Below are 18297 nucleotides of genomic sequence, written 5' to 3'. Positions count from 1 at the left end.
GTGTAGTCTCACAATATTAAGAGCACTGAATATTGGTATATCTTGCACGTATTTGTCTTTATAGCTTAAAATGGGTTTCGGCTGATTGTCGGGGCCAAGAGCGAATAGTTGGGAGCGAGATCGGTTTATATTTTTCTTCAATCCGTGCCTGGCATCATGATTGGATTATGTTGAGGTAATGATTTTTGGTATAGAAGCAATAGTCTTGGTAAATTAGAATGTCCGTACGGAGACCTTTCTGTTTCAGTAGCTTGCATATTAGATGCAACCTTATGCACTCACCTCAAGATCTTTCCATATCACGGTCAGAAGAAGTATAGCCATGATATTCCCGACGTCAGTCTTCGGCGCTGAAAAGTCAAAGATACTGAGGATTTCGCATATTATCCGTCGATGTTCGACGCTGAGGACCTTGGAATGTGCAGTCAACGCCAAACTCAAACCCGTATTCTACATCAACCCGCGAAATGAATATGCTCGGCTAATAATGTTCTCTGCAAGGTTCATCTTAGCGTTCAACGCCAGCCTTCAACGGGGAGATCCTCCGCGCGCTAGTCAAGATGGTCGATCCGGACTTCTCCACATTTACAAAGAAGTGGTTTGAAGTGCCGATTGTTCTTAAAAAGACGCACGTCATTGTCCACTCCTCATGCAGATCGTATTTCTTGCCAAAACGCCTCATTCCTAGGCGAAGCCGACGCGTCCAGGGACAATGGGATGAAGGAAGTTGATTGGTGGTCACGTCTCCGAATGACCCGATGGGCGTTGAACTAGCAGGGGACGGAGAATCTGCGGGGTGTGAGTAATTAAAGCCGAATGCAAGTTTCAGGAGAAAATGTGAGCTCACGAGGTTGTGGTGGAGGGACTTGAATATCATGAAAATTATTTGGACCAGGCGGAAGTTCAAATTATATGCAAATAGTCCAAAAAGAATGAACGTGCAATTCTGCAAGCCGAGAAAAGGCAGGGCCAGACTGATGAAAAAGCAATTATCTCTAATGAATACCATTCGTAGAATTGAAAATATAGTCTAAGCACAAATTTTGCAGAAGAAACACTAGCACGGACAAAAAGGAAGCCTGCAAGCCTGCAGCCCCCCCTGGATCTCCGCTTCATCACACTTCCCCACCATCAGCCATGCTCCCTGTAATTTCATGATCTCGTTCGAAATCCATCCAAATCGAATGTTAGCAATCAGGCTACACATAAAAGCCATGTGAGCACCCGTCTGTAACCATAGAACAGAAATCATCGGTCAATCATCATGGCTCCTCGATTCTGGACTACGCTGTGTGCCCTGACTTTTGGCTCGGCTGTTCTAGCTGCCCCGCAGCTTGCCCCTCGTGCAACTGATAGCCTAGATACTTGGTTGGCATCTGAAGTCCCTTTTGCTAAAGAGGGTATATTGGATAATATTGGGTCTGATGGGGCGTATGCGAAAAGCTCCAAGTCGGGCATCGTGATTGCTAGTCCGAGTACAAGCAATCCTGACTGTGAGTGATCATATGATGTTGAGCTTTCTTGAGTCTAAAGCTAAAACCAGGACCAAAGATTATTATACCTGGACTCGTGACTCGGCTCTTGTTGTGAAAACGCTAGTGGATCTTTTCAAGAACGGCGATACGGACCTACTCACCGTCATTGAGGAGTACATCAGCTCCCAGGCTTACATCCAGACCATCTCAAACCCTTCAGGAGGTCTTTCAAGTGGTGGACTTGGCGAACCCAAGTTCAATGTGGATGAGACCTCATACACTGGGTCGTGGGGACGACCTCAGCGTGATGGTCCTGCTCTCCGAGCCACTGCGCTGATCGCATTCGGACAATGGCTGATTGTATGTCATTGTGCATTTAGTTTATTCCGTGAAATCCAAAAACAGTCTAACATGGTTTCCAGGATGGTGGATACACATCTACGGCTGCTGATATCGTTTGGCCAATTGTCCGTAACGATCTTTCCTACGTCGCACAGTACTGGAATAGTTCTGGATACGGTAAGTTACTCTCATATCACTGGGTTGAATTTTACTGAAGGAATGTCAGATTTGTGGGAAGAAGTGAACGGGGAATCGTTCTTCACCACCGCTGTTCAACATCGTGCCCTAGTCGAGGGCAGTAAATTTGCTAATCAAGTGGGATCCTCCTGCTCTTATTGCGACTCCCAGGCACCCCAGATTCTATGCTTCTTGCAATCATATTGGACAGGTTCTTACACTTTGGCGAACTTCGGAAGTAGCCGTACTGGAAAGGATGCAAATACCATCCTTGGAAGCATCCATACTTTCGATCCCGAGGCAGGTTGTGATGACACGACCTTCCAACCTTGCTCGGCTCGTGCACTTGCAAATCATAAGGTGGTAACAGACTCTTTCCGGTCTATATATACCGTCAACTCAGGAAAGTCAGCGGGACAAGCTGTTGCTGTTGGACGTTACCCCGAGGACTCTTATTATAATGGCAACCCTTGGTATTTGTGCACGATGGCTGCTGCTGAGCTTCTTTACGATGCTCTCTATCAGTGGGACAAGGCTGGTACCCTCACCATCAGCAGCGTCTCGTTGAACTTCTTCAAGGATCTGTATAGCTCAGCCGCTACTGGCACCTATTCCTCGAGCAGTGCTACATATTCGTCGATTGTCAGCGCTGTCAAGACATATGCGGACGGCTATATGAGCATTGCAGTAAGCATCCAGTTATAACCGAATTGAATTCTGTAACACCACTGATTATTCATAGGAACAATATGCTTATACAAATGGATCAATGTCGGAACAATTCTCGAAGAGCGATGGAACGCCAGAGTCAGCTCGCGACTTGACTTGGTCATATGCAGCTCTTCTCACAGCGAATATGCGTCGTAACTCGGTTGTGCCCCCTTCATGGGGCGAGACATCTGCAAGCAGTGTCCCTGGCCAATGCTACGCAACCTCTGCAACAGGAACTTATAGCACGGCGACAAACACGAATTGGCCAAGCACATTGACCGGGGGGTCGAGCTCTACTACCACTAGCGTAACGACAACTAGCAGAACCACGACGACTTCGAAGACGACTACCACATGCACCACCCCAACTTCTGTGGCGGTCACCTTTAATGTCATCGCTACTACGACATATGGTGAGAATATCAAGTTGGCTGGATCAATCGCTGGGCTGGGTAGTTGGGACACTAGCAACGCAATTGCACTGAGCGCGGACAAGTATACTAGCTCGAATCATCTCTGGTATGTCACGAAGACCCTGCCAGCTGGACAGGTTATTCAGTATAAGTATATTCGTGTCGAGAGCGATGGATCCACTAAGTGGGAAAGTGATCCAAATCGTTCATATACCGTTCCAGCGGCGTGTGCGACGACTGCCGTGACGGTGAGTGATACTTGGAGATAGATATCCGAATCATTTAGTCCGTTGGTATCTTCTAGTCAGGTACTCGGGAATGATATTATTTTATAATTATCTTGAACTCTTCATTGCCATGAACAGTGCTTCGCGAAAATTCATTTTATTCACAATTGGTGATGGCGAATGAACAATCCAAAGAATGCGGCCCCAATGGAGCACACAAAAGAGACAATATACGTCTGCTTGAGCCCTGAGAGATAACAATCTAGAACTATCTCCCGGAGTTGTCCTTTCAGTTGGCTGATATAACCTGCATTCGCCATCGCACGTCTAATGACCTTCTCCGAGCCAGGTCCTCGTAGGTTCCGACGAAGCTGACGCTGGAATTCCATTCCCAGAACGGAATTTGAAGTCGTAACACCCGCAGTCATTGCAAAACTAACCAGAAGCATATATCCCGCGGTAGCCATTGCCATTTCTTCCGGGGCCAGAAGGGCTGTCATGGCTATAAATGCTGATGCGGACGCAATGCCAGTGCCGATTCCACCGGGGAAAATGTATAAAGATTCCCAGGATGATGTATGCCCATTCCAGAAGAAATAAAGAAGGACATAGGAAATCGATGCAATAAGACCGGCCAGGATAAGAAGAGCCTTGTAACGTCCAGTTTTGCGAATGAAGCCCCCTGCTAAAAGGCCGCCGACTGTATTTCCGACCACAGCTGGAACCAGATGGACTCCCGACGCTGTAGTTGAAGCATTTTCAGTGACTTGAAAGTACAATGGGATGGAAAATAACATTCCAAGTTGGGCCGTGATCTGAAGAAACGCAATAATGTAGCTGGTAGCAACGTTGGGTCTCCTTAGAATGCGAAGGTTGAAAATGGGCTCTTTGGCGACAAAAGCCTCAACAATCACAAATAAGATTAGAAGAAGTAATCCTCCTCCACCCATGATTGCCGCAAGCCATGAATTCCAGGCGAAAGATTTTCCTCCTTGGTCAAGGAGACCGGTAATGGCGACGATTGCAGATCCAAGCAGACCGGTTCCCAGGAAATCCACTTTGGCGAGCTTTGAAAGGGAGGTTTCTTCATCGGATGCTGTTTTCTGATCCACTTCAAGCTTAATGATAACCAGGAACGCGGCCAATGCAACAAAGGGTGCTTGTAAGAGAAATAGCCTGTCGAATGTAAGCTAAATTGATCGTGAACTGGGCTCTTTTGCTTCGACTTACCAGCGCCATCCAATTGTATCACTTAACCATCCACCCACAGGACCTCCCAGGCTTCGACCGAGGGTCATAGCAATATTCACATACGCTCTCCATGATGCAACTTCACGCCTGGGGACAATATCCGTGATGATAACCGAGCTGACAGTCATGATGCCTGCTCCACCCATTCCACTAATTGCTCGTCCCAGAATGACCATCCACATTTGCGAGCCAACACCACTAAAAGACCCGGAGTCAGTGAAATCAATGAATTATATGCGAGTGGCGTTTTTCATACCAGATAATGCACCCGAGACCAAAGAGAAAATAAGACACAAGTAGAAGAGGCTTGCGGCCGTAGATATCACTCAATTTACCATACTAGCCCCCCCCGTCAGCCAATTTGTCCTGGAAATTAATTGAGTCTACTACATACCATTGGTTGAGCAGCACAAAGTCCCAGTGTATATCCGGTTGAAAGCCAACTTGCATCGCGGAGACGATCGAATTCGGAGGAAACGAGCCCGGCAGCGGCCATGACAAGCGTGGCGTCAGCATTAGAAATAAATTCACCTTCGCATGAAATGTCAGTATGATTATACAAGTCTCTAGGTAGAGGGCCATGCCTAATAAAAGTACTCCGATGATAGTCCCAACACCTTTTACAGGCTTCACAGTCGGCGTTGTCTCATCGGAATGTCCGAGCAGTGGCCTTTCTTCATCATCCGGCTGTGGCTTATTGATGATGGACTGCGTTTCTGGATTACTTTGCTGGTCATTTTCAGACACGTCCTGCGTGCCATAATGTGGCCTCGTCGCCATTTCTCCTCTTTGGCGAACTTGAGGTTTAGTTGTGGATGTTATGCGCGAAGTAAAATAGAAGTCCACAAAAGTCTGCGGGGCTTATTCCCCATTTATTGATTTCTTGTAGCCGATGCATCGTCTGAAAGAGCTGGATTCAATAATAATATCGGAAAATCGTGTTCTCATTCCGTTCACAAAGCACGCGATATTGTGGGGCTCTCCGCATTTCAATCTTTGATTGTTTGTTGAATTTGCTGTTGACTTTAATATAAAAAGTACTATCATCAACGGGTGATGAGTAGATTGGTAAACAAAATGATCAACTTTTTCTCCTCAGCTCAAAATCTAATCTTCTTTTTTGACTTTTCCTGATTTACTGGCTGATCTGAATGATCAATTTGTTAAATTGTGCTATACAAGGTACTGATCGTCATTGGGGTCCGCAATGGTATCATGGATCCACTCGTAAGATTTGCCGATATGCTTCGAAATTACCAACAGCATTGAGGAAACAAAGGAACTTCTGATGTATGAAAATAATTTGAATAAGGCTTTTTGAAGACGTAGTATTTTCCAAGAAACGACCGAAATTGACAGTGATAATATCTGAAATGGGGCTCCAGAGTAACATTATATATAGGGAGCACAGAACATCATTGACCAGCTAGACAGACAAAACTTCATCCAGTGTGTAATCCCCCAGTTGACCTTTCTCAGCCTTTTTTTGAGATTGTCTGCGACTCCGAGTAAGGCTTCTTGTTATCCCACTCCGTTTTCATAATATTGTAAAAGTCCGTGAAAGTGCAATCGCTGTTCGGATGGAAATCCGTCTGTTCTTTCGAAGATGCATCAAAGAATCGGAACTTCTCTTCATGTAAATCGTTCTCCTTTGGGAACTGATAGCACTGTAGCGTGATACAAGTTCGACTTCGAATGTTTTCCAGGGCGTGAATTTGATACTGATTGTCTCCTAACCATGTAATTTGATCTTTATCCAGTTCGATCGGCTGACCTAGCAGTTTTGGCTCAACCTTCGAGACCAGAGTATCATAGTAGCTGCATTGGATTGTACCAGAGAGCACACGGATGATTGCACATGCGTCGCCGTGGTCATGAATGGGTGATTTGTGACCAGGAGGCCAAACTTCCATTACGTAAGGGATTCCGGGTGAGTTTCCCTGTCCAAGTCATTCTTGTCAGCAAGAGTTCTTATATGAATACAAATCTCAAAGTCGAGTGAAATACCTTGTTCGAGCCGATAGTGATGCGGAGATATTGATTCTCGAACTTTTTCGGAGTTGGGTGTTGGGGATCCGGTTTGCATTTCTCTCGCAATTTGTTGTAAGCCCAATGTCCTTTCTCGGTAACACTATTGTGAATTGCGTCCGCAAGATTCTTGAATCCTATTTCTGCATCGAGACCAATATTTTTACCAGCAATATTGTGATATAAGCTTTGACATGCGTCTGGGAGATTCGCCCAAGTGGTCATCCTCGCGAGGTCTAAGTCTCGGAGAGAAACCGCTTCATTTGTCACGACAAGGGGTGGAAGGTCCATCGTAACAGGCAGACGGGAGGTAGTGACTTTTTTGTTCTTTCGTGAGGTTAATCTTATGTTCATAATGCAGAGTTTGGGTCAAGATGCCTACATTGTTGTCCGTTTTGACTTCCACAATATTGAACCCCTCGAACCATTTTCCCGAATCGGCATCCAATTTCACCTCAATCAGTGTCAATGCATTAGAGGTGTAGTATTTTCCATAACGTAAAAGCCAATTACTTCTATCAATAGATAGCCAGTAGACGGTGCCGCCAGGAGGGGAACTCTGCGGTATGAATTGACTAGCTTCTGGCCTCTTGACGCTGATTGTACCCGTGAGAGGGGTCTCTCCTGTCTGGGTCTTTTTCGAAAATACGGCTTGTGTCTGTGTAAGCTTCAGGCTCAACTTTGGAAATCCAGCATCTCCATTATCCGACTTTTTCGAAACGAGAAACTCGATGCTCTGAGTAGCTGTGGATTTCACGGCGATGGTTCCCTGACCCACGACCTTGAGCTCATTCACACTAACCGACTTCGAGTTTGAAACTGGGCTCTCGGGAAGACAGGGAAAGGGAAAGATGTATTCTGTGAAGTTACCGGGCAAGGAATCCACCGGCTTGGAGAGATACGGAATGCTTTGAAAAGCAGTGCTTGTGCCAGACTTCATAGAATTACCTTCCCATGGCTGCGTTGATGCGGCCATTTTAGGGGTATATGACAATTTTTCAGGACCATTAATTGCGATAGTTTCCACTGGAGAATCATCCCAGAAAGGATCCGCGAAGTCAAGAGGGTCTGCCATGCTGCTAGATCAAAAGTTCAGGGCTTGAAAAAAGAGTCTGCTTGACGAAGCTGAGATTGATGCGTTGCTTTTTTTTTTCAGTGGGCTCAATGGACTATTTATAAACTCGAAACAGAAAGCACAATGGCAGAAAAAACAGGCCAGCTTTTACGGGTGGCTCTACTGAAATTGATATGAATGAGGTTATTGGCCTCCAAATCGCATCCTACAACGGCATTGATCGGTAATTGTTACACCGTTACGCAAAGATCGCCGTTAAATCTACGCGGTGACAAGTAATACCGCTGAGGTGGCAACGCAAGTGCAATGTAGGTGCACCGAAATAGTATTTAAGAGACAGAGAGCGCGGTAGAGCAGTTTTCTAACGTGTGTTGCAAAGGAACTATTTCGTAATATGATACTTTCTATTGGTGTGCAATGTAACACAACGTGCGGAGCAGGCATAAAGCCTCGCATAGTTGCAAATTCAAACCCGCTGCAGAATGAATTAGTGCGAGACCTGCATGCGGACGTTTCGCGAGGCTACTACCTTGTAACACTGTCTTCCCCGAGTCAATCTTCTTGGATGCGAACCATGACTCATTGGAACCGAATTATCATGGTGGACATGGAATAGTCGAGGTCTGCTAAGGTTCTTCGATGCATTCAAAGAGCCTAGGTCATGCCTTATGGTTATCATAACTTGTCTCTATGCAGGCCCAAGGAATTAGTCACTTCCTTCTCCCTACCCACCGTCATTGATTCGTATTCGAATCAATCCATTTTTCTTGTCTTTTCCTATCCCAGATCTCTCTGCATGAACACGAATAACGACTTTTCGAAAATGTATTGTCCAAGTGTTCAAGTTGCCAACACAATGAAATATATGTCCCACGTTGAAGTAGCTACTAATATCATTTTACACCAAGAGAGAGAAACCACCGTCATTTCAGTCTATCCTTCTGGCCAATGCTGACGGGAGGAACTGAACGAGCTTGTAAAGTACACTCATGTAAACAATGACCAATTTCGCACTACGAAATGCGCCAATAAGAGGATTCCACCAAATTCTAAAGATGAAAACATGACAGATTCCCGCTCCTTGATATAATCATCGATTGAATTCGTGCTGCCTGCATAGCAGATATCTCGATATTGATTCGATATTCTTTCTTTAGAAATGGGGCCACGTTCGCTATCTTGATTGGCGGAGCATTCCATGCCCCTGGTCTTTATCAGACTGGTGACTGGAGACCCTTTTTCAAAAAGTTAGGTATAAGCGTTGTCGAGGCTGCAGCATCCTGGGGAGGAGGTGCCATCACTGGGATTTGCAATTGGGGGACCTCTCGGATGGCTAACAGGGCCCCTTTTGCGTATTGCTGGCTCTTTTCTCATTGCCAAATTTGAAACGCGGGCAGCATTCACGTACACCACTTTGGATTTCCCAGCCCAGTTTTGAGTTTGCTGAGTGGCACGAAAGCATTAAGGGGCAGCTTTCTGCTGTAAGGTTTAAACTGGACCCCGATATGTCCCCTGAACAATATATGAATGTGGTGTTCTCTCAGGAAGCGGCAAAATATATCCGGGTTGTAAGATGAAAGTGGCAGCCCCAATGTCGGTTGCACATGCGGCGATTGCTCATGTAGAGCCACCCAATCCAGGCATTATAATTTCATGTGCAGACCAAACAGGCAGCGGAGCTCCTAGCGCTTGAGTATTGGTCCAAGTCGTAATTAGCGAAAGGAAGTTTCATGGGAACATTCCCACGATTAGGATGCTTGGAAGCACCTTAATCGAGCATTGTCATAAAAGGCAGCCAAAGATACATAATGGTTGATTTGGTTACTATTTTAAGGAACTGCTTCTTATCATCTTCCTCTGAAATTTGAATACAGTCCATCCGCTTACAGCATTCTCCCTAAATGACTAACTAGAAATCATTTTTTGTCTATAGGAGAAGGCTCTTCAAGGGAAATTTCAAGACGATCCGCGAACTCCGGATAACATTGTACGTTTTCTGATAACTAGTCCTGCTTTTTACAACCTACTACGGAGTAAACTGTCATCAAATCGAAGATTAAACTCCGCGGCGAGCCGCGCATTTCCCGAAAATTTCCCTTTTTTTGCGGTAGAATTGATTTTCCGACGGACACGGTGCAATTCTGGCCGAGAAGCCCTAAAAGAAGTCTCCGAGACTGATCGGCGATGAATCAAGGATTCAGATTGGAGATTAGCAGACAAAAGGAAAAGATATCTTAAAGCCGGGCTGACACAATTTTTGTGCTCCGATCGAATCGAATCTCCAATTGATTCCACCAAGGTGGCGTCAAAGACAAGAAATCGTCAACTCAAATTAGATCCGCCACATTGACACCTAACCACTAAGGTATGTACGATACACCGAAACATGATTGGATTACCGGATTTAAGCAAGAGGAACTGACTTTGCTGATGAAAATTTAAAGTGCTGATGCCCTTTTACTGCTGTTGACTCCGATCTGTGCACTGCCTTCCACCGCCAATTCAATTATGAAGGAGAATTCCACCCAGATCCACTTGCAATTATGCGCGGACATAATTCTGGCTTAAAACCGTGATGACATTGAAGTTTTTTTTGGATCGGATCCACGAGTGGAACCCCTTTTGCTGCTGGAGAATCCAGCGAGTATCATCAGCGGTTCAGTAGGGAGAATATTGTGGGATTTTTGAAGTTGGTGGATTTTGCTATGACGACAATGAATTACAATGATATAAAAAGGGTGAAATGGTCCTCGAAATGATGTCTGTATAAATTCAATCACTTCAATTTATCCAAATTTATCAACACTACAATATACTCAGCAATAATGAGCTCTACCGATTACAAGTTCGAGGGCTGGATGGGCCTCGATGCCAGTGCCGCCGAGGGAAACATGAAGTGGCAGGAGTTTGAGCCTAAGCCCTGGGAGGAGAACGACGTCGATATTCAAGTTACTCACTGTGGTATCTGCGGCTCTGATATGCACACTCTGCGCAGTGGATGGGTATGGTCTTGACAGATTGGAGATTGGTTTGACTCGGGATCAATGGCTAACATCCAACTTTCTTACAGGGACCTACCGATTACCCATGCTGCGTTGGCCACGAAATTGTCGGCAAGGTTGTCCGTGTCGGTTCCAAGGCTACAGGAGATATTAAGATTGGTGACCGTGTTGGCGTTGGTGCTCAAAGTGGCTCATGCCAGAACTACGACGGTAACTGTGAAGCCTGTGCCAACCACCTTGAGCAGCACTGCAACCGCATGACTGGAACTTATAATGGAACATACTTGAATGGTGGCAAGTCATACGGTGGATATTCGCTTTACAACCGCTCTCCTTCTCACTTCGTCGTGAAGATCCCTGACGCTATCCCTTCTGCCGAGGCTGCCCCTATGCTTTGTGGTGGTATCACGACCTACTCTCCTCTTCGCCAGCACGGTTGCGGTCCCGGTAAGAAGGTCGGTATCGTCGGTGTTGGTGGTCTAGGCCATTTCGGTATTTTGTTCGCTAAGGCCCTGGGTGCCGACAAGGTTGTTGCGATCTCTCGCAAGGCCGACAAGAAGGAGGATGCCCTTAAGTTGGGTGCCGATGCCTACATTGCTACATCCGAGGATAAGGATTGGGCAGCACAGAACAGCCAGTCTCTGGACCTCATCATCTCCACTGTTTCCTCATCTAAGATGCCCATTGTCGAGTACTGCTCGCTTCTGCGCACCCGTGGAACCTTTGTTCAGTTGGGTGCCCCTGAGGATGGCAAGCTTGAGATCCCTGCTTTCAGTCTGATCGTGAGAGGCATCAAGCTTGGTGGGTCTTTGATTGGTAGTCCCGATGAGATCCGCGAGATGTTGGATCTTGCTGCTACTAAGAAGATCCACCCCTGGGTTGAAGAGCGCCCTATGAAGGATGCCAACCAGGCCATCTTGGATATGGATGCGGGTAAAGCTCGTTTCCGTTATGTTCTTGCCAACGAGTGGTAAAGACAGTACGATGAATAATGATTTGAAGAGAATTGAATAGAGATACCAGAATAGAGCAATTGATCAGTCGTTGATTAGATTATCAGATTCTGCATTGTTGTAATGTCGCGTAGAACCAGTACGAGGTTAGATAACGCAAACGCTGCGTAAAGCTCTCTCTCTCTCTCTCTCCTTTGCTATAAACTATGTGTGATACCAGGGGTAATGATGTTCATCTTTTCAAATATATCGGAAATGAGGTATTCTATTCCGTGTTCAGGGGTCGTCAATTCATGTACCTCAGCTAGGAGCTGAGACTTTCATTCTATAAAGATATCCCAAGGAGTCAAGGTAAGGGTATTTTTCAGAGCATCACCATATTTACTACACTTGGAATTTAGATATTTCACGTCCAGATAAATACATTTTTGCCATACAAGTCTCTCCTCAAAAGACTAAATCAAATGTAAAATGATATCCTCGGCAATTCAATTCGATTCGCCCCGAAATCCGGGGAAATTAACCCTTCCCCGCACTGAACCATTTTGACACTTTGGCATCAAAAAACACGCTAATTCTCGCACTAAACTAGGTCAAGTCTAGGATGAATGTTGTTGCTCTTGTCTTATCGTCTTCTCCGTCGGATCGGAATTCCACTCGATAAGAAGTCCGTCGCTTCTCCTCTTCATCGGAGTCTCTACTGGAAAGATATCCCCGCCGGCCATGAGTACGCCAGGAAGAGTCTGTGCTCGATGCGCACGTATCGTGGGTGATGTACCCTTGATTAATTGGAAGATGAATACTAATTGGAATAGAAACAACGATGCGACGGTAGTCAACCGTGCTCACGTTGTAAACGTTCGTTTAGGCCCTTTGGACGATAATCAGGAAAGTCGTGATAGCAACTAATCCCATTCAAACAGGGCTTGGGCATATCTGTAAACCACGGAGTCCTACTGAATATGGTGCTACGCTAATGTCGACATCGCGACGACCCCGTGCATCGCGGTCTCGTGGCGGCTGCCTATCCTGCAAGGCGAGGTAAATCAATACCTATAGTGGAGATCGATGTATTTTCGGAAGCTGATCAATTTTATAGGAAGAAGAAATGTGATGAGATACACCCACGATGCAGTGATTGTCGACGCTTGAGCTTACCTTGTCAGTGGCCATCGAACAGTTCCGTCACGAATGATATACAAGATTCTTCATCCCCCGAGAGCCAGCCAGAAGATAGACCAGCAGGGACAGACCTGGTTGAAGTATCCGACGGTGATCGGATGAGTACCTACTCTATCACGCCACATGATGATGACGAGTTTATCGCCACGCTTTTCCCACATCCTTTGCCTGAGAAAAACGCAGTTTTACTCCCCACGAATCGCCCACTGTTATCTGCGAATCCATATTTGTGCAGTGAAGAGGACCGATCGCTTTATAACCACTATATCCACGTCGTATCCCGTGCATTATCCAGATCCCATGATACACATCGGAACCCATTCTTGAGTACACTATTGCCGTTGGCAGCTGCGTCAGATGCTGTGACTAGTGTTATTCTTAGTCTGAGTGGATGTCATTGGAGAAGAGTCTATCCGAGCATTTGGGGATGTGCGTTGAAGCGCCAAGGGAAAGGTTTGTAGTTCGTTGATACGAATGAGATGGGAATACAGACTGACGTCTAATAGCCCTGACTCAGGTCAATCGTCTTCTGGGTGACCCTGATCGTCACACTATATTCGAAGCCTGCGCCACTGTGCTTCTCCTATGCTTAACAGAGCTCTTTGATGGTACATCTCGAGTGTGGAAATGGCATTTGAAAGCTGCCAGCGCAATCTTAAAATCACCAGCCTTCCGATCCCTCGTGTCAACAGATGAGTGGACGTTTTGCATCAGTTTATTTCATTACCTTGACTCGATGTCAACTATCTCTCGGTGCAAGCCGCCACTACTCCACGAAAATGATAGTATGACCGAATTGACGACTTCATTCCGTCGAGGGAGTGTCCCCGCGCTGGAGCAGAGCCAATCTACGGATGCTATCTATGGAATATCACCCGCCTTATTCGACTTTCTCGGAATGGTCAATATCTTGGCCAATCACCGCAGCAAGCGTGTTGATGAACTATCCGAAATTGGCTTCCGAGCTGCGGCTTCACAGGTAGAAAGCCGGATCGATGAGTGGCGAGCGGATCATGATCGGAGCGCTGAACCAGAACCTGATACGAAGCGCGCTACAGTTGCATTTGAGTGGGCGATTCGATTGCGTTTGCATCAAGTGGTCGAGGGTTATGACCCGGCTCACGAATTCGTGGAGCGCGCTGTTGTTGAGATACTGGATGCTGTACAGCTCGTTCCTTATGCTAGCAGTGTCGAGGGGTGTCTCTTGTTTCCCCTTGTCATTTCTGGCTCAAGTAGTGTGAGTATTGAGCGACGCATGATTGTCAAGGAAAGACTTATGGTGATGGAAAATACACTTGGATTTAGTCATATCCAACATGCTCGACAGCTTTTGGAGACTGTTTGGGGTGGTGCTACCAACGCATCCGATATGAACTGGGCTGCAGTACGCTATAGCCAGTTTCCTGGCGTAGTCTTCGTGTAGAAAGTTATGAATAATCATATACGATGGGTTGCATTGGTTGATAAACGCGTTTAATATAAAAAGACAATAATGAATAAGTACATAGTGAATCTTCTTTCATTCAAGCATCGATATACAACCAATCTTCAAGCTTTAAGCCTCGCTTTTCTCTAGCTCTGATACAAGCTTGTCTAGGTGCTCTCGCATGTTGTATCCACAGACCTCCTCAATAGTCAATTTCCCTGGACGGTCAGTTGAAGAACTCCAGCCGATACGCTCGCTCAAGTCCTCTCGGGCCCGAAAGCTTGCTTCTTGTACTCGAGTGGCGCGAGGCTTTCGCAGTTTCTCATACAACGATAGGCCCTCTTTTGTACTGTACTTCTCTCGGAAGTTCTTCTTGAAAATGATACCGAGAGCGCCGGCATCTTCAAATGCCATACACGATCCTTGCGATTGATCCGGCATCATTGGATGTGCTATAGAATTGGTAAGACTTTGGAAACCATCATTCGGGGAATTGTAAATACATACCAGCGTCGCCCAGTAAGCAGACTTTGCCTTTTGTCCAGAAAGGATATGGTTGGTGTCTATATACTATATTCATCATCAGCATCATCCTCACCAACAAGCAATACTTAGGCTTGACTCACGCCGCCACATTTTAATATCCTCAGCATTCAGCATCAAGGTTTTCATTCGCGGATCAAGGTCAGGGAATGTCTCGACAAGTTGTTCTGGCGTTGCACCAATATTCCAACCATCCTCGCGAAGATTATTGAACGAAGCTGGGTAGAAGCAGTAGCAGCTTACCACTTCACCATTACTGCAGGGTGACATGACGATTTTGTTGATTCCATATCCGCCCCAGTATTCAATTGCTTCGTTGGAAATATAATCTTCTAGATCAAGCGAACGAAGCTTATCTGCTCCGATAATGCATCTGTAGCAGCATGAGGTCGACATGGTATATTCCGGAGTTATACCAATGAGTTCCCTTGTAAGCGACTAGGTATGATCAGTATATTTGCTGACCATATCACGTATCACGGCGCTTGAGTATAACACCTACTCGGATCCCATCAGCAGCGACGATCATATCGGCTGATATTTCAGCCCCATTTTCAAACTTGACCCTCCCTTCTTCCGCATCAACTTCGATTGCCTTATGGTTGACATTAAGGACACAAGCTGGGCCTTCTCCTTCATTCTCAAATGCAGACTTGATAAGTTGCTTGTGAATATCGATTCGATGGAAGTTATTATAGTCCTGGGCCTTTTTAGCTCCGTTTTTATACGATTCAGGATATTCAATGGCCTAGTCGCTTACCGTGCCAAATTTCGACTTGTAGTCGCCCAGGGGATACGTGCTTTGCACTTCACCATCTTCCCAATTATGCATGATCAGCTGCTTGAGAATGACCTTTGACACTTTCCAATTAATTTTATTGCGCCTCGTCTCTATATTCATTTCCTCACTTACCGGCTTTGCAGCTTTAACATCAACTCCCCACTCCTCCAAAAACCGGGATCCATTCGAGGCTGCACTCAAAGACGCGCCCACTTCTCCAGCAAAGTCATATCTCTCATAAACCGTGACAGAATGCCCTTGGCGACGCAAAGCGACAGCGGCACCAAGTCCGCCCAGACCAGCGCCAATAACGGCGACTTGAAGCGGCATATCGGTACGCGAAGGCATTTTGGATACAATAGATAGAATCTAGGCTGATACAAGAAAAACCAGAGAGTCCTTGACCTTCAAATATATCCATCATTGTGAGTGAAGCTATTTCCTGGCGTCGGAACTCCCTCGCTTCCTCCAATGAACATCCATGCGATATCCATGATAAGCGACGGAAGCCCCCGCTATCTATGCGACGGCTGCATGTGGTGGCGTCTCCGCTGCCGATCTTTGGTTCTGTGCTGTTTGTCATAATTGCCGACGCGGATCCAATCACCTATCGATGATTCTATTGTCTGGGGAAGCTCGTACAGAAGCTGAGATTGGTCATTGCTGCTCACTATCTCCTTGCGTTTCGGTATTCAAAGCTTCCCGTCCCGTTCATAAATGGTCGGTGGCCAACATTGTACCAGCATGATTACTCCCTTGTTTCGGAACTGACTGTTTTTGAACCAATATCACTATTATTCAGAATGGAGAAGAAGGATGAACTCGATGTGAAGCTCAATTCACCCGATGATTGTTCTCTGGGCACTCTAACGATGGACGACAAGAGACTTATTCGAAAGGTCGATTGGCAGATTATGCCCATCATGTTCTTCACGTACTTTCTACAGATGATTGATAAAATCTCGATCAATGTGTGTCTTTTCTGTGCCCGTTGCCATTCGCATGACTGACTATCAAAGTACGCAAATGTGATGGGCCTCCAAGGAGACCTGGGAATGTCTGGGAATGACTTCTCCTGGTTGGCAACGGCTTTTTTCATTGCGTATGCATTAGCAGAAATACCTCAAGGTGCACTTCTACAGCGATTCCCTGTTTCCAAAGTCCTCGGCGTCAATGTTCTATGCTGGGGTATCATTCTGTGTTGTTCCTCTGCCGTGAAGAACTTCTCTGGAATGCTGGCCCTTCGTATTCTTCTGGGAATGATGGAGGCAGTCATAGGTATTTTCAACAGAACTTCTCTAATATCTCCAACTAATCTCCCAATAGCTCCATCGCTTACCATGTACACGAGTATGTGGTATACTCGCGCAGAATCAACACCACGATACGGATTTTGGTACTGTGGTCTTGGAATGGGTCAAATTATTGGCGGTCTCATCTCCTTCGCTGCTCAACACGCACCTAGCCATCTCTCCTTCGGTGGATGGCGCATCATGTTTGTGGCTATCGGCGCTGTGAACATTCTAGCCTCGACTCTCGTACTTTTTATTCTTCCGGAAAGCCCTGCCAAAGCGAGGTTTCTGAGCGAAACCGAAAAAGAACGGATTGCTCAAAGACTTTCACAGGATCAGGCTGGTGTTGGTGTCAAAGTCTTCCGATGGCGATCTGTTCTAGAAGCATTTGCGGACTTGCAGACTTGGCTGTTGGTCTTATTGACTATTCTGATTACTATCCCCAGTGGTGTGATTACTACTTTCTCCTCAATTTTGATTCTTGGATTTGGTTATAATTCCAAGGAGAGCGCCTTGTTGAATATGCCTTCTGGAATTGTCAGCATTATCTCCACGATGGCTTCTACTTATGCCATTGCCAAAGGGTTCTCCCGATGGCTCGCAATTGATATCCTGCTGATTCCGACCCTTCTGGGATCATGCCTTATGTCTTTCTTGCCAACGGATAATAAAGGTGGCTGTCTGGCTGGTATATATTTGGTCAACACGGTATTCTTCCTAGTCATACTTGTCTCGTTGCTTGCTTGAAAAAGCTGACCTTTCCAGACTGTCGCTCCTCTCGCCTTAATTTATGCATGGACCGGTGCCAATTTCAAAGGATATACGATGAAGGTGAGATAGACGCACCACTGTATTTGAAGCAGACCTAACTTGAGCAGGTTTCCGGAGCGGCGATTGTCTCGGCTGCATTTAGCGTTGCTAACATCATTGGCCCTCAAACATTTCAATCCAAAGACGCACCTCAGTAAGATCCCAAGAACTAATTTCACTCAATATACGGTGCTGACCCCTCCTCAGGTACATTCCAGCTAAGATCACTTTGGTCGCCGTCAACGCGGCGGCCATAGTAGTATCCACTTGCTTGAGATTTTTATATGGACGTCGCAACTCTAGAGCAGATCGCTTTGGAGTTCCCGCAAGAAGTGCAATGGAAGCTCGCCTAAGCTGCAAGAACAATACGCATGACGTTCATGATGATGTGGATTTCCGTTATGTTCTTTAGTCGGGGATGGTTGGGACGATCATTTGAGAATAAATCCATTGATTATACTCGTAAATTAATAGCGAATCAAATTGAGAGAGTTTTTCAGAGTCCGGCTAATCAATTCTTTTGTCGCGTAGACATTCTAAATGTAGTCAAAGGGACATTCAATAACGCAGACCAAAGTGCGGTGCTTGGACTCCACTATCTATCCGACG

At 46.0% G+C, this 18297-nt stretch overlaps 8 protein-coding genes across 8 annotated transcripts; 4 read left to right on the top strand and 4 right to left on the bottom strand.

Annotated features, from left to right (window-relative positions):
* Positions 1–1264: 1264 nt before the first annotated feature.
* N7469_006577 (putative glucan 1,4-alpha-glucosidase) lies at positions 1265–3387 on the top strand (the record flags this gene model as incomplete). Its single annotated transcript, XM_056645495.1, has 5 exons — positions 1265–1493; positions 1552–1835; positions 1898–1994; positions 2044–2681; positions 2737–3387. 5 exons carry the CDS (start codon positions 1265–1267, stop codon positions 3385–3387), a joined length of 1899 nt encoding a protein of 632 aa, XP_056498936.1.
* Positions 3388–3506: 119 nt separating this feature from the next.
* N7469_006576 (uncharacterized protein) lies at positions 3507–5376 on the bottom strand (the record flags this gene model as incomplete). The annotated part of the gene is made up of 5 exons (XM_056645494.1): positions 3507–4521; positions 4576–4794; positions 4853–4935; positions 4991–5127; positions 5214–5376. The coding sequence occupies 5 exons, from the start codon at positions 5374–5376 to the stop codon at positions 3507–3509; spliced, it is 1617 nt and encodes a 538-aa protein (XP_056498935.1).
* Positions 5377–6071: 695 nt separating this feature from the next.
* N7469_006575 (cysteine dioxygenase) lies at positions 6072–6849 on the bottom strand (the record flags this gene model as incomplete). Its single annotated transcript, XM_056645493.1, has 2 exons — positions 6072–6536; positions 6604–6849. The coding sequence occupies 2 exons, from the start codon at positions 6847–6849 to the stop codon at positions 6072–6074; spliced, it is 711 nt and encodes a 236-aa protein (XP_056498934.1).
* Positions 6850–6883: 34 nt separating this feature from the next.
* On the bottom strand, positions 6884–7699 carry N7469_006574 (uncharacterized protein; the record flags this gene model as incomplete). The annotated part of the gene is made up of 1 exon (XM_056645492.1): positions 6884–7699. The coding sequence occupies one exon, from the start codon at positions 7697–7699 to the stop codon at positions 6884–6886; it is 816 nt and encodes a 271-aa protein (XP_056498933.1).
* A 2825-nt stretch (positions 7700–10524) lies between these two features.
* N7469_006573 (NAD(P)-dependent alcohol dehydrogenase) lies at positions 10525–11675 on the top strand (the record flags this gene model as incomplete). The annotated part of the gene is made up of 2 exons (XM_056645491.1): positions 10525–10701; positions 10770–11675. The coding sequence occupies 2 exons, from the start codon at positions 10525–10527 to the stop codon at positions 11673–11675; spliced, it is 1083 nt and encodes a 360-aa protein (XP_056498932.1).
* Positions 11676–12630: 955 nt separating this feature from the next.
* N7469_006572 (Zn(II)2Cys6 transcription factor) lies at positions 12631–14259 on the top strand (the record flags this gene model as incomplete). Its single annotated transcript, XM_056645490.1, has 3 exons — positions 12631–12695; positions 12754–13289; positions 13343–14259. The coding sequence occupies 3 exons, from the start codon at positions 12631–12633 to the stop codon at positions 14257–14259; spliced, it is 1518 nt and encodes a 505-aa protein (XP_056498931.1).
* A 132-nt stretch (positions 14260–14391) lies between these two features.
* N7469_006571 (uncharacterized protein) lies at positions 14392–15934 on the bottom strand (the record flags this gene model as incomplete). Its single annotated transcript, XM_056645489.1, has 6 exons — positions 14392–14714; positions 14770–14832; positions 14889–15243; positions 15308–15505; positions 15566–15658; positions 15719–15934. The coding sequence occupies 6 exons, from the start codon at positions 15932–15934 to the stop codon at positions 14392–14394; spliced, it is 1248 nt and encodes a 415-aa protein (XP_056498930.1).
* Positions 15935–16389: 455 nt separating this feature from the next.
* Positions 16390–18041, top strand: N7469_006570 (uncharacterized protein; the record flags this gene model as incomplete). Its single annotated transcript, XM_056645488.1, has 7 exons — positions 16390–16557; positions 16606–16864; positions 16913–17586; positions 17644–17709; positions 17757–17842; positions 17896–17944; positions 17997–18041. 7 exons carry the CDS (start codon positions 16390–16392, stop codon positions 18039–18041), a joined length of 1347 nt encoding a protein of 448 aa, XP_056498929.1.
* Between the last annotated feature and the right edge of the window lie 256 nt (positions 18042–18297).

The sequence above is a fragment of the Penicillium citrinum genome, assembly GCF_028827155.1.
Source record: "Penicillium citrinum strain IBT 23319 chromosome Unknown utg000006l:1.0-3011923.0:1.0-3012962.0, whole genome shotgun sequence".
Taxonomy (NCBI): domain Eukaryota; kingdom Fungi; phylum Ascomycota; class Eurotiomycetes; order Eurotiales; family Aspergillaceae; genus Penicillium; species Penicillium citrinum.
The sequence above is the reverse complement of the archived record's forward strand: the minus strand, read 5'-3'. Positions and strand labels throughout refer to the sequence as shown.